Here is a 24,988-nt window from a genome sequence, read left to right as displayed (position 1 = left end):
CTAGGGTTCAACATGTTCTCCTCTTCTTGCCCTCTATAGTCTCTCTGGATGAACTCATTCAATACTCTTCTCCTTACCTGTGACTCCCTGGGCTACACTCCCAGCTCTGTCTCTCCTAAGCATCTCCCTACCATCCTGCAACCTGCCCTATGCCTTCACCTAACTGTTCCCCAGGTACCTATAAGTTACATGTCCCCAAGTGAACTCATTGTTCTCTTGCCCAAATGTCCAACCTCAGGATTCCCTGCTTAGTTTCAGCCACTCTGTCTCCCCATCTTTACCCCAATATTCACAGCAGGGTCTTAGGTCCCATTGTCCAAGGGCTCTCAAATCCACCTCCATCAGTGCAGCTACTCCCTCCATTCATTGTCTTCACATCAACTATTTCGACTGTCTTCCTGCCTCCAATATTGACCTTCTTATCCATTCTCTATCCACTTACTGTCTGGTTTGTTAAAAGTGAAAGTCTGATCATGATATTTTATTTCCCATGCTTAAATCCTATACTCCAAAATAAGGTCCTAACTGTTCTCAGGGTCCTGGAAGACCCCTTGTGGTCCTGGGTTGGCTCACTTTTCTAGCATCCCTTCTCACTTGTTCCAATCATTACAAACACTTACGGAGTCTGAAGGCCTCATGGCCTTTTTCAGCTCAGGGTCCACACCCATGCTGAGCCTTTGCTGGGAAAGGCCTCTGAACCTTCCCCAGACTAAAGCCTGTCATCTATGACTCAGCTTAGCATAGGATCTTCCTGGAGGTAACACTGACCCTGCCCCCTCTGGATTAGGTGCAAGAACCTCCTCCCACCCTCTGAGTGTCCAGTACCTATCACCATCCCAGCATCTGTAGCTGTCAAACTTCTGTCACCTTGAGAACAGGGTGCCCATCGCAATGTCTGGGATGGAAGGGTGTCCAGTATATATGTGAACAAGTGTGTATTGTTTCCTAATTACTGAACATTTCTAGAGAGAACAAATGCATTTGTGTGAAAGGAGGTTGTCAGACAGAATCTTGAGTCTTCTACTGGCAATTCCTTGCAGGCACTGGAGGAAGATATCCTTCCTTCCTACCAAGTTGAAGTTGAGCCTCCCAAAGGCAGCTCTGGAAGGAGAACCTGCAAGTTGACAGTCCACTGGACCTCACAGCTTGGGATCTGGTCTCTCAAGACTCACCTGCCAAGGCAGGGCTCTTGCTAATGGTCAGTGCCTCAGGGCGCTGCTTCCCTAGGTCAAAAGGTTGGAGTCGAAGTGGGCAGAAACTATGTTATATATTCACCGTGCTGTGCCCTCTTTCCAAACACCAGGGAAGACACTCCCAGCCACCATGGATCTGGCAGATAGAATGAGTGGGGAGGTGCCAGAAACAGCTTCCAAACTTGGCCCTTTAAAAAATTCCTCTATGACCCTGTAGTTTACTTTGCCTGCCTGGACAATCTTGGAGGCCACGCTTTCCAGATGGTGCAGCTGTTCCTTGGAAGAGGCTGCAACACCTGGGTCCAGCTTTGCATGACTGGCACGTGAGTCTTTATTGTGTTAAGGTACTAAGATTGTTAGACTACTTGTTACCTTAGCACAGCCTAGCCTGGCCTGACTGATACACCCAATCAGCTCCTACATTCTTAAAAAAAATCATCTCCTCCAGCTTGCACAAGGAGGCTCAGATGGTCTGCACCCCTGTCCCCCAAGAGTGCCGAGAGGCAACAAGAGTGCCTCAGATGTCAGTACAGCCTCTCTGCTGGCTGCCTTGGAGAACCCCTGCTGGATCCCATGAATCTTCAGTGTATGAGAGAAAACCTGGGCCTGGTGAGCCACCTCTTCTGTCTTCCTCAGTCCACTGACATCTCTTCCAGTCTCCTTTGAGTGCCAGAGAGGAGGTGGAGACTCAGGCAGCTGAAAGCCACACAATCTGGTTTCAGTCTTATTAAGTGTATTCAAAACAAAGGTCAACTATTTGCACGCAAGCATTTGGGTCAGACCTCATTCCTCACTTTAATTTCCCCTTTCAGACGAATGAAAGAAATGTGTTGCACAGTTTACGCTCAGTGAAACGGCAGAACGCCAGCTCCAGAGGTGGCAACTTAAGTATTTCCTGCTGGGAATGGAGCCAGCATGTCACAGAGGTCCCGTGTGCACACGTGTGCCTGGGTGGTGATGCAGGAGGCACAGGAAGTGCACGTGTGGCGGAAGGAGGCCCTGAATGGATGTAGTGCCTCTGTGCAGACTGGTCAAGCAATTACAGACAAAACACAGAAAAATGCTTCCTTATTGGGGGGAGCGCCATTTCCTGGCAGGCTGCCTGTGAACTGGTGGAGCCTGGTACGGGCCCTGCACCAAGAAGGGAGGGTGTGAGCAGCATTCATTCCTCAGTATGGAGGGGACAGTTACATAGAATCCAGGCTTCTGTCCTGGGAGGAGTAGTACCTTGCCAGCACCTGTTTACACGACACGCTCGTGTTATAAAGAGGTGCTGAGTCTGCAGGTCACACCAAGGTCCAGGGTAGAGAAATACTATCCTTTGGACTGTCTGGAGGATGCTTGGTCCAGGAGAGAGGAGGGGAGGCCAAACCCTTGTAGGGGAGGCAGAACCCTCTCTTCTGCTTGCCTGAAGTGTCACATTTGCAGACCTCCCATCCAGTCCACAACAGGCATGCACTTCCATGACCTCCCGTGTGCATTTTTTTGCAGTAGCTGGTGTGTGGACATCCAGGTGGCCACTTCTTAGTTCCAGGTCCAGCTTCAGAGCAGCTGGAGCCCAGGTCACGCACACAGATTAGAGAGCTGGGCCAGCTTTCAATTCTCCATTCTCTTCTCTTTGGCTGTACCTCCCCTCTCCTAGGGAGTTTAGAGGAAAGAGGACTCCTGGCAGAATTGGAGCAAATATGAAGAATGGGGTCCACACACCATCGTGATAACCTCCTGATGGGTCAAAGGACTGCTCTGAATGTTTAGTCACTGATGCAGCTGTAACCCAACTCCCAGTCCAGAGCTAGCACTTCAACACACACAGGCACACCTTGAACCTGAGGACAAAGTCCCTAGCATCCCAAACGCAGAAATGGCACACTGACTAGCTCTGGGGAAAGTCATGAAGTGAAGCTCAACTACCTCATGATTCAGATGACCCCTCAGAAGTGTCACAGAGACCAGTCTTCACATGAGCCCATTAGTGTGCGGTCCCCTGTGGAAAGGCTCTCCTTTCCCTTCTACTGTTCATCTCTGGAGAGGGCAAAGGGCCTGTTCTTGCTGCTTTCCCACACTTGAAGGATGCTCCCTTCCAGAAAGCATCCTCACCTGGGAGGACCCTGACTTGGGACCCCCGCAAATGTGCTTCCTTTCAGGCTCCTATTCCTCAGGAGTGGGTGGAATCGGAAGCTTCCCTTCCTGCTGGCAGATGGAACCAAGTTTCCACTGTGGCCAGTTCTGCTAGAGGCCAAAGCACCTGGGACATGCAAGCATGGAGGAGGGACTATCTGCCCATGAGCCTCTTCCATTCCTGTGCAGTGGGCAGCTGGGTGTCATTGAGGACCAAGCCGATCAGCTTTGACTCCTGACTTCTAGCCTTCCCAAACCTTTGCCCACTGCCTGCCCACTGCAGACCTTGCTGTGCTCCCTCATCTGGAAAATGGGGAGGAACAACCCTGTCTGCCCCCCAGGACATGGGATCAAGTAATATATGCTGTGAGCCTTCTGCATATGTCAAAGAATTTTGCCACCGAGTGATGGTCACATCCTATAATTCAGGTGGAGGATAGGTCTGCAGCCCCAAGGCCAGCAGGAACTGGCAGCTTTCTATGACGAGGACCCAGGAGACTGTCAACTTGAGGTTGTGTGCACGTCTGGTGTCTGTAGACACACATGCTACTGAGACCCCCCTGTGCTAGGCAGCAGGGAGTTGTATGATGATCTCACTCAGGGCCACTGGGAGACAACAGATTGGGGGTCATCCTTACCTCACATCTATAATGTAGGGAACCTGGTATCCCTAGCCCTAGTACCTGCCTTGACAGATGGACATCCTCCTGCAACTCAGGGGCACCACAGCTCAGGCCCAGACTTAGGGAAGGCCTAGGCTTTCCAGGGTCTCAGGACAGTCAGCAGAGGGGAAATCAGTTCACATCTAGGCTCAACCTTGGTGCCTAAGTCACATCTCTGATTTCTGCTGGTGGCAGGGCTCAGTCTCCCAGACACTTGCCAGATTCCACATCAGCAGCCTTACTGCACAAACTCGCCTGGAAAACCTTCCAGATGAATAATTTACCAGTAAGTAATTAAGAATCATCATGTACCACAGTACGTTTGTGTTGTCCATGTGGAGCTGGAGCCCAAGGGCTATGACCAGGAGCCCACGGTAGCTGCCCTGAGAGCCTCTGCTCACAATCAGGAGTCTCTGGCCATCTAGACATGCAGGCGGGAGGGCTGTGGCATGTGTCCTGTGGCATGTGGTGTGTTCTGGATGCTGGCGCTGGCCCACTCGTACTAATACGTGCCATGTGTCCATACTGCACATAGGATCACAGGTGGCTAATGACCCCTTCCTCGTTCTTATCATTAAGACACGCCGAAGGAGCGGGCTGCCGGCTGTGAGGGCCCCGAAGGCGTGATTAATCCGCAGGAAGGCAGAGAGCCTGCACTGCCTCCAGACAGGGGAGCCGAGGTGGCTGGCTGAGGAATGAGCTGTGGACGTCCAGGCCCGATTGGAAAATGGATGATTGCTTCATTTGGGGGAGACGTGCTGCCAAGTCGATTGGAACAGCCTGTGCCCATCTTTATTATTTTCCTTCCCCTCTCTGCATCTTTTAGCCTTCTTCTGGAACAAAACACTAGACAGTAGCCAGAACACCATCTTGGCAAATACAACACAAAGGAATTCTCTGGGTGTTTCGGGAGAAGCCAACTTGGCCATGACTTGGTGTGGATATTGGTGGGAGTTGGGGATGCCCCTGGAAAATGCCTCTTTGTGTTCTGGGGCTGGTGTGGCCCCCAGGCACCTTCATCCCCACTGAACCCCAGTAACTTAGCAGACTTGATTCGATTCTGGTTGGGGTCTCTCCTGTCTCCTCTGACCAGCTTTCTCTTCTCTGAGCCAAAAGCCAGACTCACTAGGCCTACGACCAAGTGATGGGCGTGTGTGTTCCACTCTCATGGGAGTTCTGGCTCTGCCCTTGAGATGAGGGTCACCTCTCTCCCTCTTCTTCCTCCACTGCAGTTGACAGAACAACAGGGATTGGCACCCAGAGGTGGGGCTTAAGAAATATTTGCCATATCAAAGTGGCAAGCCCTTCCAGCATGGAGCATTAGGGAGGACAGGGACAGAGCAGAACTGAGTGAGGCACCTGTGGTCAATATTTAACAGTCCTGACTGTGAGGTACACTTGCACTTACACAGTCTGGATAGGGGCGATGATTTCAAATCTGTGTCACCCACCCTTCCCCAGTCCTGGTCTTGCACCCAATCCTAAGGGTGAGGTATCCCTCCAGGGAGGAAATGTGGACATGAAATGTGAGGGTCATGGGGGGCCTGTGTAGGTGCCCACCCAGGACAGGCACCATGTTCAAACCCTTTGGGCCAGCAGAAGCCAAGGCATTACAGGCTGTAGCTAGCCTCTCCCTGTCCCTCTGCAGGATGAGTGACCTGAGGGGTGGTTATTTTTAATTCTTTTCCTTAAAATAACAAGGCCCCAGGTATAACAGAACATGGTGTTGTATCACATGTCACATGTGTTCTGAAAGGGCTCTTCCCTTCCACCTTGCTCTTCTTAGTCATGATGGTCCTTATGTGACCCCTCCTGTATTTTGGTGACCACCTACCACCCCACTGTCAGGCCTTACCTAGCAAAGGCCAGTGTGGAGACTGCCCAGTTTGTCACCAGGCTGGAATGGCTCAGCCCAGGCTTGTGGCTTAGTAGCCAGAAGGGTCCAGTAAGACCTGCTATAGGATCTAGGGTCTGGACCCATTAAGCAGCTTCCCCAGGCCCTCCAGGTTGGGAGGTGGGTGAGAAGAGGAGCCAAGATGCCCCACATCCAATCAGAAACCAGAGCTATTGTCTTTGACTTCTGCTTCCACTCCTGAGCCCCAGATGGCATGAATCTCTGTAACAGAGGCCTTGAGAGTAGCTTGGGAGCTTGCATGAATTTCTCAGGCCTCAGCCATCTAAAGCTTTGAGGAAAACACAACCCAGAGAACTGAGATCTCACTTGGTACTGGTGTTGGGTGTGACTGGATGCAGGGGTGGGAAGGAAGTCCCATATTAAACATCCAGCAGGGTCATTACAACAGCAGTCTGGCCTTATGGGGCCACAACTCTGATCCTTCACAAGGGTCTTATTTTTTCAAACTGCTTTATTGAGGTGTGGTTGACATATAAAGAGCAGTAGATATTTAATGTACATGACTTGGTGTGTTTGGAGATAAATGTGCACCACTGCAACCATCAAACTGTCACAGCTATCCATGCCACAAATGTATCCACCATCTCCCAAAGTGCCCTGTCTCTTGTTTTCTTTCTGTTGTGGTAGGAGCTCTTAAATGAAGAGATTCAGGTTAAAGACTACAAAATTTCAGTTATGCCAAAGAAATAAGGTCTGGAGATCTAGTACAACATAGGACCTATGACAAACCACAGGGCATTCACATGTGCTCAGAGAGGAGATTTCAAGGGAAGTATTCTCAAACAAGCTTCTTTCAAAGTCACAGGCAGGGAAGCGTTGATCTTTGAATTTTAAAATCAAGGAAAAGGAGGTGGGAACAGGGCCCTCAGTCCTTCCCACTCAAAGAATGGGGTCAGTGGGCCAAGAAGATTTCATCACCTGGTGCTTGTTAGAAATGCAAAATCTCAGGCTGTGCCCAGCATTTTAATGTTTTTTAGTTTGTACACACACCTAAAAACCAGCCCAGTTAAAAACCAGTTAAAAACTAGGCCCACATTCGGTCCTAGGACTAGCCAGTCAGTACTCTGGATAGCCCTGCTGGGCAGGGGTATTTTTGGGAAAATCCGTATTCCATAATTATAGGGCTTAATACATGACGTAAAATGACAAATGTTCAAAATGTTTTTCTAATGATAGGATTCAGGAAAATTGCCACCAATTCCTTTTCTGGTCCCAATTTCTTGCACAGAAAGCAATCTTCCTACCTTGGAAAGGCTGTATCCATTGCCCATTTCAGATGAACAATAGTAAAAGAAAAAGCATCCCTGTTCCCTCCCTTCCTGTGTGCACCTTTGCTCCAATAAAGTCAGGCTGTGGGTTTCGATGTAATGATTTTTTTTTTTTTTCCAAAAAGCACACATGATTCAGACTTTTCTCGCAGGACTAATTGACTAGGCATTTGTTCTATCGCTCCTGGTATAAATCATTATAATGGTGATAATGAAAAATAAAAAAGATGTTGGAAATGACAGTTGGCAACATAATATCAGCATAAACTGAGGGAAGCGGGGAGGCATGTATAAATTAGGAATTTTTGAACATCAGGATGGATGAGGGAGCTGTGGCAGGGGTTTGGATTGGCTCACAGGAAGATTAACCAGAATTATCATTATGAATAACCAGCTTGGCTCTTTCTGGTTCCTTGTTCTTGTGGGTCCATGGAGGACGAAAACCCTGAAATTGGAGTCCTATTCCCCCGCCATCCTGCAAACCCACAGACAGAAGTCTTTGGAGCTGGATTCTGCAGTTACTTCCCCCTCCAAGCCGGCTTCCCACTCGCTCCGGCCATCTCTCAGGCATGCCTGGTTATTCTGAATCTTGCAGAATTGACTAATTCAACCAGCTCCTGCTTCACAGGAAATGGTGTTCGTCAGTGACCCAGGCTGATGAATGGATCCTACTCGGTGCCTGGAGCCAGACCCAGCAGCGAGTTGCAGAGAAGAAAGACTGATGCGTGCGCTCTCTTTGGCTGCCAAAAATGCTCGTGCAATTTGCTTTCTTCTAGACAAGAGTCTATTCAAAAGTCTATTTGGAAACATTAGGGAACGGCCGTCACATGGCCGGCAGATCATACTGCCTGTGACAGGATATTATCTTCCTTGGGAGAGACTCGACTGCTCTTTTATTTCACCAAGTAACTAGCGTCTGGGCTGATGGCTGCAGAATTGCTCGGAGGGCTGGGGACATTAAAATCCCTGTCCAGAATGAATGTGGAATCAACAGCTATTTCAGTATGCAGGATTTGTGGAACCTTCAGCAGTTAAGTGCGAGCACCTGGCTTTCTCGTGTCTCCTCAGTGGGGAGGGGATTCCTGCTTATTCAAATCCTACTCTCATCTGAGGCTTCACTTCATGAGTCAGGGCTCTGAGACCCATCTCCCTCCCATGCAAATCCCATGTTGCACACCCATGTGTTGCAACAAGCTCTTCCTTGGCTCACTGGAATCATAAGAAAGGCACGGCCCACTCCCCCAGTGGGTGACCCTAAGGGCAGCTAAGAACAGGGGACAGCTGGCTCCAGACCCTGCAGGGATGGGGCCATGAAGGAGGACTGTGCAGGTGGACTACACAGTATATGGACAGCAGGGAAGGAAGTAGTCAGTCTGGCTGGATCCCACAAGATAGGTCAGAGTGGACCCAAGGGTAGCACAGTTTCCTGGGGCTCCATTCACTTCTGAGAGGAGACAGTGTCTTAGTAAGGGTGTGGGACAGCTGGACATAGGGGATGAAATACAGTGTGGCCAGGGATGGAAGGCCCAGCTTTGCCTGCCAGCCATGCAGCCAGCTGAGACACCTCCCGCCATAGAGGGAGGCCACCAAAAGGCTGTCCCTTTGCCTGTGGGAGCCAAAGGTGCACACAGCTCCAGGATCACCAGCAAGTTCTGGGGGAGGAGTGTTTGAGGCAACTTGAGAGAGATTTTGGTCTCTAGTCCTGACCCCTTGTTTGCCTACCCTTCTGCCAATCTCAGGACTCAGTGCCAGACTTGTCTCAGACCACAGAGCCTGCTTTGTCTTTGCGTGGGTAGGTACCACCCTACCTTGATGTACTGGCCTCAGATTTTCATTGTCTTGATTCAAGGTCCATGTTTTTTAATTTAATTAAACTAAAAAAAAAAAAATCAGCAGCAGTCCAGACCAGAGGGCAGCCCGTTGCGAGGTTGTGTGCTTTGTCACCACCCAAGCATGCAAACGAGGCAGCCTCTGTTGACAAGTTCACATCTCCAGTGCAGAGCTGGCTGTTTGAACAGCTTGTGTGCAGTAATTGAAACATAGATTTTTGTTGCCTTTCTGTTTATTTTTAGATTAACCAAGCAGGGATACTTGGCTTTCAGGCTGCCACTTCCACCCCGCTGGGCAACCTGGGACCACTGGCCCTATGCATATCAGCAGGACCGTGTTGCCTTGGGGTTCTCCCCTCCTGGATTGTCCTGTGCCTGAGTCTGGGCAGGACTGACCTTCACCATGGCCCCTAGGGAAGCTGAGGGATGCCAAGTTCCAATCTCTGAAGATGTCCCCCTCTCAACCTTGCTGGACTTTCATCACAGCTCTGGGAGGTAGGTTGGGTAGAGATCAGTGACTCCTTTGACCATGGTGGTGACAGAGCCACAGAGCACTAGAGTAGAGATGAACCAGGACCTAGCCTGTTCATGCCTGGGGCCAGGGACTCCAACAAAGCAAGTGCCAATGGTTCAGAGAAGATTCTATGAGGACCAGTTTTCTGTTTTGGCCACTTTTAAAACATGATGGTCTGTCCCATTAACCTGGAGAGATGGGTGGCTCTATTGGGATGAACAGCCCACATCTCAGTTTTTGCTCTCTCCAGGACCCCATCTGCTGGAGTGGCCATCATCTGAGCACTGCTGTCACTGTGGCAAAGGGAGAAAGGGGTTGGGGACTCCCTCACTGACTCTTAAAATCTTTACTTGTAAGGGACATGGGTCTTTTCTGCTCTCAAGTCATTGGCCAAAGCAAGTCACTTGACCATCTGACTTTAAGTGGGTGGTGAAGTGTAAACGTATCATGTTGACATTCCATGAATTTTATCTTTAACCCCATGGGACTGGAAGATGTTTGAAGAGTCTCATCTCATTTTCCCTGGGGGTCCTGCCCCTGGCTTGGCATACTGACCTCAGTCCTTGTTCTTTTCCTATCAGGGTTTCTCTACCTCTGCACTAACTAGGCCTTACTCTGCTACCTATTCCTGGAAGCCCTCCTGGATCACCCATACTGTTGGAATCACCACAAGGGGCCTCCCCAGTGCACAGCCTGGGCTCTGCTCTTTTCTCAGTGCAGATCCTAACGAAACATCACTGTGTAACTGATTTATGAAACAGCTGGACACAAGGGGATATCAGCAGCAATCAGATTTCTTCTCCCATCACTACCTTCCCAACTCACTCTGCCACTTTAAGGATGACTTTGGGGCCCCCATTATGAAGACTGCTGCCCCAACTTCTTCTGCTACAGTGAATGGACACTCACTGAGCATTTACCACGTGCTGGATGAGCCAAGGGCTGTGGGTGCATCAGCTCTTTCATCCTCAGAACAAGCCTGTGAGGTGGCACTTCTAGTAAACCGAGCCATGCAATGGTGTACGTACTTCAAGGTTTAAGGGACCTGTATGGCCACATGGCCAGGTGCTGGAGGGTGTTGGGCAGGGAGCACCTCCCTGGGAGCGGATGGCAGAACCTCACACTTCCTCTGGCCACTCTCTGCTCAGCATTATTACTTCCTGTACTTAGACTTTTCTAACAGAGAAAATGGGAAGCTCAGAGAGGTCCTGGGGTTTGCCCAGCTCCTTTTTTTTTTCTTTTTTCTTTTTTGGTAGTACTGAGGTTTGAACTCAGTGCCTTGTGCTTACTAGACAGGTGCTCTATCATTTGAAGCACATCCCAAGCCCTTTTTGATTTAGTTATTTTTTTCTGGTAGGGTTTTTGCCTGGGGCCAACCTCAGACTGTGATCTTCCTACCTCCACCTTCTGAGTAACTGGGATTATAGAAGTGAACCACCATGCCCAGTCCATAAGCACTTCTTTTTAATGGGGTGTCCTGCAGACCTTTTATGCTGAACCTTGGGTCTTAGCTGAGACCCCTGACAACAGGAACAGCCTCACTTGACATCCTGCTATAACTCAGTCAGTTCTGTGGCTCAGTCCTTACCTCCTCCAGGAAAACTTCCTGCTGATTACAGGTTACTCTACAGCCTCATCCTTTATCCCCATCTCTTCCAGCTCCCATTCTTCAGGGCCCTGTGTGCTAATCACATATCAAGCTCTGAACACATACATACAGAACTGGCCAACCCCACCAGTTTTCTGGTGGAAGTCCTACTTAAACCAATTAGTCATGTCCCTGTTCATAGTCACCATGTGTCAATCCTGGCTGCACAGCTCAGTTCAAGGTCTCCTGAGGACCAGGGAGTGGGATCCTGAGAAGAACTGAGGATCTGGAAAGCTAAGGATAGTCCAGGTCTCAGTCCCAGCAGTCCCAGGAGGTGGGATGACCGTCTGTTCTTGGCTCAGTGAGGCCCAGCCTGCAGGCTCAAGTGGTTCATTTACAGGGCAGGCCCTGCAGCAGGCACATAGAGCAGGGCTCACCCACTGTCTGGGCTCAACAAAGGTGCTGGCCTTGGATGGGAGGGAGGAAGGGAGTTTAAATAAAGCCCTGGTCCCTGCCTGAGGCTGAGGGTACTCTGGTGCCAGATACTAGCCTGACACCATCAGATGGCCTTCTGGGGCTGAGATAAAAGGAGTTCAGTATTCCTTGTACCAGAGAAAAGGACAAGCCTGGCATTCTTTCCCTGGCCACACAGGAAGTGACCTGTCCCCAGGAGGCCATGCCAGGGTTTCTTTACCTTGCTGTCCCAGGGCCTCCCACCTGGAAGGACATACTTGTGAATTTCACAGTGACATCAGAGATGGATCTACCACTCATCTTTTGCTTACCATCATTATCTACACCCTGGGCCCTTGTTGTTGGCCTCTTGACTGGGACCCCTACCTATTGTGCCATGCCTTCTGTACCCAGGCTCAAGAAAGCAACAGGGAGGAGAAGGAAGAAGCATTTATTGAGCACTTACGGCATGCATGCCATTCTGAAAGTTGCTTAAGTTATGGTATGAATCATAACACTGTCTCCATTTTATAGAGGAGCGAACAGAGGCTTGGTGATCAGATAGCTGGCCCAAGGCCACAAAGGGACAAGTGGCACTAGAAAGAAAGCTTGAGGCTCAGCTCTGAAGTCAAGACTCTTTCCATACTCTCTCCAGTCCTCTGATCTGGGCTGTAGCTCCCCAGCATTGCACATGCTTTTTACAGGTTAGGGCCCTTGACTGGCAGCTGTCTGTTATCTCCAGACTCTACCACTTCTCCTACCTCCATTTTGGCCACCCTGGTCTGAGCCTCACAGCTCTCACCTGGATTTCTGCCAGAGCTTCCTAACCCATGTCCTTCTTCAGTGAATGCCCTCATTCAGTGAATTCTCCACTCCACAGCCAGTGATCCTGTGAAAATGCCAGGCAAACTATCTTTTCCTAAGCTCTATAATGGCTCCCACCCCACTCGAGTAACACTTGTCTCCCTACCATCAACTCTGCTCCAGCATACTGACCTCCTTGAAGTTCTTCATAACAGACTGTGAAGCAGCTATGACAATGGCTACTTCTGTTTTCCAGATGAGGAGACCGAGGCACAGGAAGGTCAAGCAACTTGCCCAAAGTCACCTACCTAGAAAATAGCAGAGCCAGGATTGGAGTCCAGGCCATGTGGTTCTCAAGTCCTGCCCTGACACCGCTGCCTCTGACCACCATCTCTGTTCACTGTGAGTCTTGGCTCAGATAGTACCTGGCTCTTGGAGGGCACAGCAAATAATGAAAGAATGAACGAGCACTGCAATCTCAGATCCTCATGGTTCCCAAACCCATCTTCTCCCTTCATAGGTGGAGATGATGCTGGACCAGGTCTTCTGCTGTCACTCCCACCCTGCCCCACTCACTGGGATGCCTACCTCTGATGGCAGCTGGCACAGTCAAGGGACATGCAAGGAATGAATTCTCCCTGAATGTTCAAGTGATTCCTTTGGATCCTGACCATGGGGAAGGGACAGTTCAGGTTGATTGGCCCAAACGTCTCCTTCTGAACTGTGGTCAAGACTCAAATGTGTGTAGTCAGGCTCCTACTCCACTGTCCCTGTGCAGAGCCTAGCGAATGGAGAGGGGGTGCTAACATCAACAGTGCAGCATGGGTGGACTTGATGGGTCCCTGCAGCCTCAAGAATCCCATCCACAACGCACCAGCACCAGGAGCACTCAGGGGGAACAGCCCACTCTTCCCAGGGGCGCACACATCCATGATGCGATTCCTTCGAGGAAAATTACTCAGGCAGCCATTTATTAAAACACAACTGCTCCTGAGGAGCCTTTCGGCAGTGGAAATACCAAATAGCTCTGAAGCTCCAGCAGTCTCTGAAACCAATGGAGCAGCTTGTAGGCACTATCTGACTTTTAATCTACATGTTCTCTCCCCATCTGGAAGCTCTAATGAAATGTTACACTGTGAGGAACACAGAAATAAGGAACTTCAGAGGTGAGGGACATATATTTAATTTCTTGCTGTGGTCTGTTATTTGCATAAACCTCAAGGGAATCACCAGTAGGGGAGAGAGAAGAAAAATAACATCTATGCATCTAACTGGAGGCCAGCACCATGCTTGTAGAGTGATTGCATTTTACATTTAACCCTTGTAGGCAGCCCAGGGAGGGACATTGTATTGTCATCTCTGAGGCTGAGACCACTGTAGTGCCCGTGTCCATGTCTTCCTTTTTCATGGGGACACTGCTGGACACTATGCTCAGCCCTGCTTTGATTCTGCCAACGTATGCAGAATGTGTGCACAAGTGACTTGGGTCCTTCAGGGCCCACCTGGTTAGAGAAGGGACACTCTCTTCATTCTCTCTGCCCACTACAGAGGAGGACGAGGCTCAGATGAAAGGACACACTGTAGGAGATGCCTTGGTTCCTGTTGGGCCCATGGAGTGGAGCTGCTTTCTATAAGCCCTCCATAACTAGTGACCTGAGAAAGATCCTGCTGGATTAAGCCACTACTATTTGGGGTTGTTTGTTCCCACAGTTAGAATGCTCGGACTCAGGCAATCTTAATTTTACAGGTGAGGAAACAAAGGCTCAGAGAGTTGAAAGTGACTTGCCAAGGTTACAAAGACATGGCCACATAGACCCTGAATCCAACCAAGCAGGCACTGTCTGAGTGTTAACTAGACTTTGGTCCCTCCCTGAGGTGTCCCAGATGCAAGGTCCACGGAGCTGTTCTGAGTCCATCTTCCAAGTTCAACTTCTTGGGACTGAGCTACACTTATATTTGGGCCAGGTGAGGCTCCCTGGAGGGATTCAGCAGGAGACTGTCCTTGCTAAATGCATTCTTTCCCTGCCTCTATCCTGGGGAGAGGATTTGGAAGGACAGAGTTGGATGCTGCCTCCCTGGGGACGGTCCCCTTCCAAATGTTGACAAGCCCTGAGGATGGCACGTGCTTTGCAGAAAAGGTCAAGTCCAGAAAGCTGGAGACTCAGCACTTCCCCAAATAGCCCAACCCTGAGTGCAGGCTGCCCCAGTAGAACGCACATGCCCCATGGAAACTGAACAAGAACCCTGCAGAGAGAACCAGAGACTCTGAGATGGAAAGCCACCTCCGGCAGACCTGGTGACAGCCAATGGGCTAATCCCTGGGCAGACTTCGCCCTTGCATAGCGAAGAAACCATCGTGGGCATCCAATCTTCCAGTCGGGTGGGTCTAATGGGACTGAAATAAGTCCTCTAAATGCCCAGCTCATTTTTGTTCCTTAATAAACACATGCACAGAAAAAGATGCAATTAAAGCCAGGATGGAGAGAGGACTAACCAGGGAAGAAAGATGATTGCCAAATTCTGAGAGGCTATTTTAGACAGGAGATTACAGGGATGGAAATTACAACAAAAGGAAACACAGCCACCACCCTGGTTGCCTGCCTGAGCCCTTTAGACGCCTTAATGCTGTCTCCCAAGGCCACCAGAGTGACAACAAAGACATAACAACAGGCGGTCCACATCCCACCCCTCCCAGGAGTGCTAATTACCTCCCAGGATTAATTCTGCAGTTTGCTAGACAGTTCCAGCAGCTACACCAGCACCAGCACAGCTACTGCCAGAAACAAGAGCTTCTGGAGGAAGACACACCTACTGCTTCCCGGGATCTGGACTGGGGGCCAAAATCCACAAATCCTCTTGCACAAGAAGAAGGCTCCAGCCCTGTTTCTCTCCGCCGGGAGCACCAATTATGTGGTTTTGTTGGCTTGGACTTAATTTTTTTCTTAAAGAACATGCTTTCAATTGTGAGGGCCTTGAGTAAGAATGGTGAGTGTGCTGTGTCTTAGACCAGGAATCCAGGGAGAATTGGTGCCTCAGACACTGAGAATCTCTCTCCTTTCCTGTTTTCCTGCTGGAGTCTACCAGGAGCCGGTGGCCACAGCTCCTACTGTCCAGCTAAAACAAAGAGATGCATGGAGCTTCCCTCTGGTGCCCAGTCCACCAGCCAGGCCTGGCTGGATATAAGACTCTGTACCAGGAGCAGTGAGGGTTGGCAAAGGTTAGCTGGCCAATGGCTACCCTCTAAGAACCCATTGTCTGGCAGAGCCCAAGGAGACCTGGGCCACAAGACAGTGTGAACTGTGTTAGCCTCTTCAGGTCTAGAACCTGGCTGCTTCCTCTTGCTTTCCCCACAGTTGGGTATATAACTCATCCTTCCATCCATCCCATCATCCACTCATCCATCTACCCATCTTTCGGTTCACTTCTCACCCATGAACACACCAAATCCTGGCTGAGTTCCTGAGCAGATAATCTGCCAGGCATTCAGATTACTGTCAGATGAAGAAGGTAAGACAGATTCCAACAAAATTCAGTCATGAAATATGCGTTGTCTGCCTGATGTCCATTCCCCCTTCATCCAATATCAGAATCTCTCTTCCCTACATGGAGCCCAGGAGATATGGTTTCAGGTGTTCAGAATCCCCCCCCACCTCCCCGCCCAGGGGTGAGCAGGTGATTAGGGCTGTGAGGTCAGTATGTTCTATCCCCCTGGACATATTTAGTGATTCTGGATCCATGATCCAAACACATCCAAATCCCAAGATCTGACATATGAACTCAACCAATCCTCTTTCTTTCTTCAGGATCACAGTTAGTAAAATGTGGTAAACTGGGACAAATCTCATTGCCTTCTCTTCCCTGGTCATAGGGAGGAAGAGGTTTGCAGGACAGAGAATGAAGCCAGCTATGACAGAGAGAAGAGATGTGAGGCTGGAGTGCTTCTGCCATCACATGAACTACTGGAACGAGCTGTGCTGAAGCTGTCAGGGGTAAGAGTGAACACATTTCCTCTTTTGCTTCAGTGAGTTTGAGTGTGTTTCCCATCTGCAGCATATCCCCTCAGGGAAGGAAGCACCAAGTTCTGTTGCTGGAGATCAGGTTTGCTGCTGGAGATGAGGATGCATGTCTGTGACTCTGGGAAAGAGGGAGCCTTCAGAGGGAAGAGAGAAAGAGAGATGCTCAAGTTGAAAGGAGCCTGGTCCAACACTTTCCAGTAGAATTTTCTCTGATGAAACAAGTATCTACAATCACTGCTATCCAATATGGTAGCCATGAGCCAATGAGGCAATTGAGCACTTAAAAATTGGCTCCAGTGACTGAGGGAGGAAATTTAAGTTTTATTGAATTTAAATAGTACAGCTGGCTAGTGGTTATTATAGTGGCCAGTGTGGACAAAGATCTCTGGGGAGAAAGTGTGTAGAGGACTGAACACTTCTTGAGGACTGGGACTAGATTGGAGGATGGGAAGCTGGGAACTGGGGGACATTTGGAACACTGGTGCAAATGGCCCAGGCATGGGCTGTAGCAGAGTGGACCAGAAGGAGTCAGAAATGAGAAGTTACAAAGGGGAATTATGCCAGAGCCAACAGTCAGCACTGGGCTGGTGTGACCATCCCCAGAAATAAGGAATATAGAGGAGGGTGTGAGAAGAAAGTGGAGGATTTTGCTTTTAGATGTATGGAGTTGAAGTGGGAGGACATCAGAACAAAGGTTGTTTGATGGGAAGCTGGTGCCTGGGGATACAAGTGTCTAGAGTGACTGGTGTTTAGGGGTAACTGGTCAAACTAAAGAAAGAAAAGTATAGCAAGGCTGGAATTGTGGAGAATATGAATGAAGGGATTGGTTAAAAAGAGAAAAAGGAAAAGCGATGTGAGAAGGGTTCAAGAGGTACCACAAGCATAGCACAGTGTCATCAGTGTCTTCTAAGTTTATCAGTGAAAGCCTCATTTTTCTCCTGCACAGATATGTTTTTGAGAGCACTGAAATTTATTTCTTTCAATGTCCAATCATAAACCAGAACAAAACATTGCAGCCATTTAGATCATAAACTATTCTGAAGTGTACTTTGGACGTTCCCATGCTCAGAATAGAATGTACTGTAACAGAGACACCGAGGGCTGCTAAGCAGCATTATCCCTGGGGCTAAAGGATGCAGTCTTTACACTAGTCAGCTCAAGCTGCTGGGCTTTCTAAGTGTGCATGTTGACTTGCTCCACTTCTGGTTGGTTTTGCTATGGTTTGAATATGGTTTGTCCCTTCCAAAACTCATGTTGAAATGTGATCACCTTTAAGGGGTAATTAGGTGGTTAAGAGGGATGAATGCCTTTCCTATGGGACTGAATTAGTTTCGAGGAGAGCAGGCTGTTATAAAGCAAGTCTGTCCCTTGTCTTTTGTTTCTTCCAAGTGGGCCTGCTGGCTCTTCTGCTTTTCTGACACATCATGACATAGCACGAGGTTCTCACCAGAAGCCAAGAAGATGCCAGTGCCATGCTCTTGGACTTCCCAGCTTCCAAAACCGTGAGCCAAAGTAAATCTCTTTTCTTTATAAATTACTCAGCCTGTGATATTTTGTTACAGGAACAGAAAATGCACCAGGAAAAATTTGCAGCAAAAGTTTCTTGTTCCTGTTACTTTTTCCAATCTGTCTCCTCACCCTTGTCAGATCAAGAATTTGCAAAATTTGCTTCAAATCTACAACCCAAATAATCACTCTTATAGTCAATTTGTATTTTTTTTAAAAGAACAATTCTGATTTAAAACCGGGGGGTGGATGATGAAGAATTTTAGGTACACACACATCATGATCCCCACTTGCATTGCCTGTCCTTCAGAGGTACCATATGATCTTTTCTCAATCTGGGTTCTGAGGTTTTGAGAAAGAATTCCAGATCAGTGAGACCTGGTAGAAAAGACAGAGGCCCCAACAATCTTGTTCCTGAGGACCTCTTGTTCTGAAACCCAAATTTGTCACAATTTGAAACACAATTTGTTGCACAAATTGTCACATCATCACAAATGTTGAGGACAGATTGTACAGTAAGGTTGGTCTAGCTGCAGCCCAGACAACCAACAGAGTTAGTTCATCCTCATGAAGCCACAAATACACCCTCTGAGTGTCTGGAAGTCATAATGCACACTTCAGTCACAATACAGATGCCTCCTGCATCTGGAGAGACCTGTAGTGTTGTAGCAGGGAGCCAACAAAGGGTGAGAGCTGATTTCCTTGTCAAGGGTTTAGGTCAAGTGCTTTCAGATATGTCAGTAAAGATAAAACAGAGCAAGAGAGTGGGTCAAGTGGAGATGATGGAATCAGGAATTCCAGCTACACACCAAGGCCATCAGGCTTCTCTGTGAGTGAACCCCATGTCATGCATCTTTGTTTCTCGACAGGTTCTACAGAGCAGCCTCACTACAGAGCTGGCTAGGACTAAGGTGGCCATTAAGCAGGGAAGATTCCCAGTTTGTAAGTCTCAGTGGTCTAAGGATTCTGGGCTGGAGAAACCTGGGTTTCATCCTTGTTCTGCCACTGCTGGTGGTGTGATTTGGAAGCACTCTTGCTCCTTTCTGGCCTCTGTTTTTCCCAGTTACACTGGGAAAACAGTGTAACTGCAGTAAGGCCCAATGGGCTCAGTGTTTCACCCATGTCCTTGAAGAAGTAAACTCTCCAGGCACTCGGTGCCTCTACAGCCACCTTCCTTTGTAAACCCAGCTTCCTTCCTCCTCATGGATCAATCACCATGGGACTTTGTTAGTGTTTCCTACCATCATGAAGGCTAAGGCATGGATTCTGACATGCTTTGGACACATTCCAAAGCTTCCAGCAGCCCCCAATATCAAACCAAGATCCAGTGAAATTCATAAGAACTCATCTCTTCCCTCCCTGATCAGGTATGGAGGAGGAGCTGGAATCCTCTGGGTCCCTGAGCTATGCCTTCAGCTTTCCCTCAACATGTAGCTTCTTGCAGGCAGCCAACCTTCAAATAGCCTGAAACTCAACCAGAGCCCATAACCACTCCATCCCAAGTACCTAGACAAGGTCTTCTGTTAGCCCTCCAGTCCTGTGCTCCAAGTTGGGTCCAGAGCTGACTACTGGTATATCTGTGGTCACAGCTCTGCCTTCCCAGCACTAATGTAGCTGACACACTACTGGGCACGAATGGTTCAACAGGATGCTCCTTCTGGTCTGCCAGAGATGCCTGTGTGTGGGGGAAGGGGGTTAATTGTATTCCAGACAAAATGTCATGGAATCCATGTTTCTGCCTATTGCAGGAGTCTCCAGCTCAGTCCCAATTGAGAGTTACTTGTCCTCTGTAAAGGCTTCTGGTATCATTTCCTTCACAGTGGTGCAATAGAGAAGGCAAGGGAAGGGCTGACCCATCTTCCAAGGCCCTAAGGTATGCAGGAAGGAGCTGGGGCACTGCCCACGGGGAGGATGGTGGCAGCAGGAGCCACTGATTGAACCCAAGGGAGGCTCTAAGCAGGAACTTAGAGCACAGGCAAAAGCAGAGATGGAAGTCAGATTGCAGGAAGGTTACTTCAGAGATGGGCTGGTGTGGGACAACAGCAACGTATATTGGTCCAATCTGCAGAGAACAAGGGCACACAGGCAGTGGTGCCCACTAGCCAGAGCCAGAGCAGTCCTTTCTGTGGAGTCTAGAGAAGGGTCCACCTATTTAATTAAGCAGGAGGAGAAACTAGAGGTCTGTCTCTAAATATCACTGCCCTTCCCTACAGAGTATACTATGTATTTATTTGCATCAACCCTTGGGTAAACAGTGTACAGTCCCCTTCCATAGAATGGGCCCAGGAATTCCAGACAGATCCTCTTTGTTCTCCTAACAGTTCAAATGCAATGAACCTTCATGGAGGATATAGGACTCAAAATTCTGGTTTTATTTTGCAAACACAAAGGTCAGCAGCCCCCTTCTTCCTGCTGCCCCCAAAGCCTTCTCTCCTCCGTGTGTATGAAGAGTTGCCCTAGAGAGAGTGTGGGCCGGTGAGGGGCAAAGTTACACCACTGGGAGAACACATTAAACACAGCCCTAGCCCTGCAAAGGCAGGAGAGTGACCTCCTATAAACCCTCCACAGTGTGCCTGCAATGGGGGCCCAGCATGGTGTCTACAGCATCAGCGCCTGGTTCCCTGATGTGACAAATGCCTGAGTGTCACTCTGTATTATAGGCCATGAGTCAACCCATCCTGACAGCTAAGCTGCCTTCTATAGAATGCGCTCTAATTTTTGCAGCTTGGAGCCCCTTGGGTCTCGAAGATGGGGTCACCCCAATTATGATGCTCAGAGCTGCTGGAGCCGTAAGTTACAATTCACCCCCCCAGTTGTCAGGTTGAGGCTGCACACTGCCTGAGCGAGTCAGCACAAGGAAATCAAGTTAATCAGAGGTGTGACTGTGTGCCTATGTCCTGACCAAAGGATGCTGGGTGATTAGGAAGGACACTTGTCATGCTGAAAGGGGCATCACTCTGATTTTCAGAAAGGAGTTGGCCATCACAGACAGCCTCTGTTTTCGACATCTTTGTTTTCAGTATTAGAAAGTGAATCCCTGGTCAGGCAGTGCCTCTGAACTATGAAGTGCCAAAACTTAAAAGACCAGAAGTAGGTTTGGGTCTTGGATTTTTATTGCGGTAATATATACATATATAACATAAAAGTTACCATTCTGGCCATTTTAAGTGTTCAGTTCAGTAGCATTAAGACCATGATTGTGTAACCATCACCACCATCCATCTTCCCAAACTGAAATGCCTTACTTATTAAACGATAACTCCCTGCCCCAGCCCCTGGATACCACACTCTCCTTTCTGTCTCTATGAATTTAACTACTTTAAGGACCCTATATATGTGGGATCGTTCGAAATTTATCCTTTTGGGTCTGGTTTATTTCATTTAGCCTAATGTTTTCAAGGTTCATTTACATTACAGCATGGGTGTGTGTATTCCACATTTTTTTTTTTAACCTATTCATCCACTGAAGGACACCTGGGTTGATTTTACCTGTTGGCTGTTGTGAGTGATACCACTGTGACCACAGGGGCACAAATTTCTGTTAGCGGGACCTTGGGTTTTACATTCACTTGGAGTTTCTCCCCTCTGGGGGAAGGCAGACCCTGCTGGCAGCTGCTTGAGGATTGGCTCTGATATCTTCCGAGGCAGGCTAGGTCTTGGGGAGAGGATGGGTAGGTACCTATGTCCCACTCAGGACTTAAAGGATTACAAGTGCCACCAACACAGAGGCTGTTCTGTCCTTTTCCTCCAGAGCAATCCTGTGACATGCTGGCTTTAGCCACACTTCTCAGTGCCACCTCCCCACAGTAGAGGTGAGACAGCAGGATGACCAGAGCAGGCCCTGTGCCTAGTTCATCTGGTCAGACGACATTTTGTTTAATTAACTAATTTTATGGAGGTATACCTTCCATAAAATAACCATTTCTATCTGAAATGTACAATTTGACGAGTTCTGACAAATGTATGCATCTGCCTAACTACCACGCTAATCAAGGTATGGGCCATTTCCATCAACTCAGAAGGTGCCTTTGTGTCAGGCTGCATTTCCACAGTCTCCCTACAGCCAGCAGCAGAAGTAGATTTTGGGGCTGCAGGACCCTAGTGGGGGCTAGCTATGAAATCCACGATGCCCTCAGCTCCGAGTTATATGAAAGGCACTTTTTAGTTCTAATTCTGCCTCTGACTAGCCATCCACAGTAGTCGGGCAAGGGACATTTTGAAGCACTGGAGCCCCAAACAGACTGGGAGATCCAGTTTCACTCAAGAACACAGAACACATTCCCTCTGTAGGTCTGCCTTGAGTGTTCAATGTGTGCCAGGCATGGGGCTGGGTAGTGCTGTGGCAGGAGAAGGGTAAAGATATAGCCAGAGCAGCTGGAGAGTCACTGAGCAGAACAGAAGGAAGAAGAACACCTGGGCTGGAATGGAAGTAGCATCTTGCAAGGCTTCAAAGAAACAAATGCTTCCGCTAGGCCAGTAAGGAAGACTTGAAGACAAACTATCTCTTTACAAAGGATGCCCAAGGTTTCAATTAAGGCTGACAGGACATGGTGTCAGCCAAGGCATTATGACATAAGAATAATCATTTATTGAATGCTAGGGCTAGGTGTTGCTGGTACACGGTTTTGTTGGAACAAAAATAAAGAGATGATGAAGAGTCCCGTGAAAGGTAAGTCCTCTTGTGCATTGTGACCAAGCCTCTGCCTAGGTTCACCAAGCATCACACCTGGATTTGAGCCAAGGTCAGGGGGATTCTGAAGCCCCATGCTATTCTGTTGACGATGCTGTGGGAAGAAATATTCTATCCTAAAGAGTTGGGTGTGCACAGCCCTGAATTGTGTTCTAAAACCTAGGAGCTTTCAACTACCAACAATTCCTCACCTAATTCAAATTTCAATTAAAATAGTAGGAACAATATTTTATCCACAAATGAGTGGTATAAACTCTGCCTTGTGAACATATACATTTCTTTTTTTAATGCTATAGGACCAGATCATGTATTTAGAATAAAGAAAGGTAATTAGTAAAACTGTTTTTTTTTTCTAAAAGCAGTCTTACTTATGTAAAACAGCCCCAAACAGGCTAACAAAGATTAAAAGTATAGTTGGCTTGTAAATAGTGTTCTGACTGCCCATGAATGTGGATGGTGGGTGACCACAAGGAAATTCTGTTCTTTCCATTTCTGTAAAAGTCCCCAGTTCTCATTTACACTGCTAGTCTTGTGAGAGAGGGGGCATGTCCATTTCCTTTACCCCACCAGTCCAAATACCCTGTCCCATTGGAGCTCCAAGGTCTTCCTGCCTATTATCTGCTGGCCAATGTCTAGGCTCCCAAGAGGCCACACAGAGGCTGCTCCCACAACCTGGAGATCCTTCTGAGAGAGGCTCACATGTTCTCTGATATCACAGGTCATGAGCCCTGCTGGGCCAGGAGTTTTGAGGCTCTTAGGCACCATGGCCCAGAGCATTCTGGCCATCTCCTCAAAGTGGGGAGAATACCAGCCCCAGATGGTACCCTTAAGCGAGTCTTCATTTCCCTATGGCTTTAAAAGGAGTGCTCAGAAAGATAGACACCCTGGATCTAAGGGTCCATATTAGCCCCAGAGGAATGGCCAGCAGGTGACTACAGAACAAGATACAGCTTACTCATGCATGCACAGATCTACATACACACACTCTCGCTCTCTTTCTCTCCATATACTCACATGTACACACAGCTTCTCTACTGCCTTCAGACACCCAGGCTTGCCATACATGTACACCTTTTCTTCCCAAGTATCTCCAAACAACACTGTAAGCAGAGGAAGGACTGCCCATTGCCTGACAACAAATCTCCTGAACTCTCAAAGGCTGGCCATGCAGCACCTCATACTACTCAGTTCAGGGGTCTCTGAGTTGCAGAGACATGGAGAGACCCTCCCTTTCCTTCCGGGCCTCTCATCGCCAGCTGAGCCCCTCCTCTCTGCCCACATGCACACACAGCTGCAGGGCTGTCTTCCTTCTCAACAAAAGTTCATCTCTCTGCAGTTGGTAGTCTGGAGCCAGGCCAATACTCCTCTTCCCCCAGACTCTCCTTGATTTGCAGAGGGCTGCAGTGAACAGCCTCCCTGCCCTGACTCTTCTCAGAGGAGAGGTGGGGAGGGTGACATTGGGGATGTGCCTCCTTCTTGCCTGATACCCACAGACCAACCCACAATCCACAAACCTCTAGTGTTGCTAGGCTCCCTCGCCCCTCCAAATTAGGAGTTTTGTCATTGCCACACTTTCTTCTTGAAGAAAGTGTTTCTGCCACACACTGCCCCAGCTCCCCCAGTCTCTGTTCTGCTGTAAGCCGAGCACACTGCAAACCAGAGTGTTTTTCCTCCAGCCAGTGAGCTGTGTCTGCCTGTGTGCTCTAAGAGGAGGCCATTACAGGGAGCTAATAGAGTTTTAAATTTGTTTTTAAATTTTATAATGTAATTCATCAAATTCAGTATCTAAGCACAACACTCATGTTCAGGCCAGGAAGCATATGCACATCAGCCCTGGCCTTCCCCACCCCTTTCCTGTGAGGAATGGTTAACTCCTTGGGTGACTGCTAGACTTTACCCCAAATGGGGCAGGTTGTGTTCTGTGAGGTCATTTTGGGATGGGTCCAAGGGAAAGGCTAATGACTTATTTGAGATACACCTTCTTTGGCCAATGACCGTAGAGGCTGCTATTAGTCCTCGGTGGCTTTGCTAAAGTACCTTGTTGAGAAGCACTCGGGAGTCACTACAACCTGGTCCTTTCAGGCCTCATCTGTTAGGGCACCTGGGAAAACACCCTGGACATAAATGGGAAAGCAAATGGCACAGCCTACAGATGAGGGACAGGCGAGAATACGTTTCTGCTATTTTTCACCCATAAGGATTTCCTCTAAGGGCGTGTTCAGCTGAACTTAGGATCATTACTATAACCTGGGATCAGTTGCTGCCGAAATGGGGATAAGTGAGATTTATGGGACCACGGTTTTGTGAAGAACATCTTGGGTATCAGGACCTGTGGCAGATCTTCCCTATCACCAACTGCAGTAAATCTTTCCTTTTATTAAGCTTTAATAAGTGCCTTTGGTTCAAAAGAAAGTTCCAGAACAGTTATTGCC

General features: G+C 48.6%; 1 protein-coding gene across 5 annotated transcripts in view; it reads right to left on the bottom strand.

The window, feature by feature from the left end:
* The window catches only part of Klhl29 (kelch like family member 29), a 297,434-nt gene that overhangs the window by 138,627 nt on the left and 133,819 nt on the right, over positions 1 to 24,988 (bottom strand). The window contains exon 1 of one of the 5 annotated variants that reach the window (XM_074049258.1): positions 12,537 to 13,404. The exons of the other annotated variants lie outside the window; for them this stretch is intronic. Coding sequence (XP_073905359.1) covers positions 12,537 to 12,554 — 18 coding nt within the window. The 5' untranslated portion in view covers positions 12,555 to 13,404. Of the gene's footprint in view, positions 1 to 12,536; positions 13,405 to 24,988 lie in introns of those variants that run through there. 5 annotated transcript variants of the gene reach the window in all.

This window comes from Castor canadensis, chromosome 12 (genome assembly GCF_047511655.1).
Source record: "Castor canadensis chromosome 12, mCasCan1.hap1v2, whole genome shotgun sequence".
Lineage (NCBI taxonomy): Eukaryota > Metazoa > Chordata > Mammalia > Rodentia > Castoridae > Castor > Castor canadensis.
Note: the sequence above shows the minus strand (reverse complement) of the source record. Positions and strands in the feature narration are given on the sequence as shown.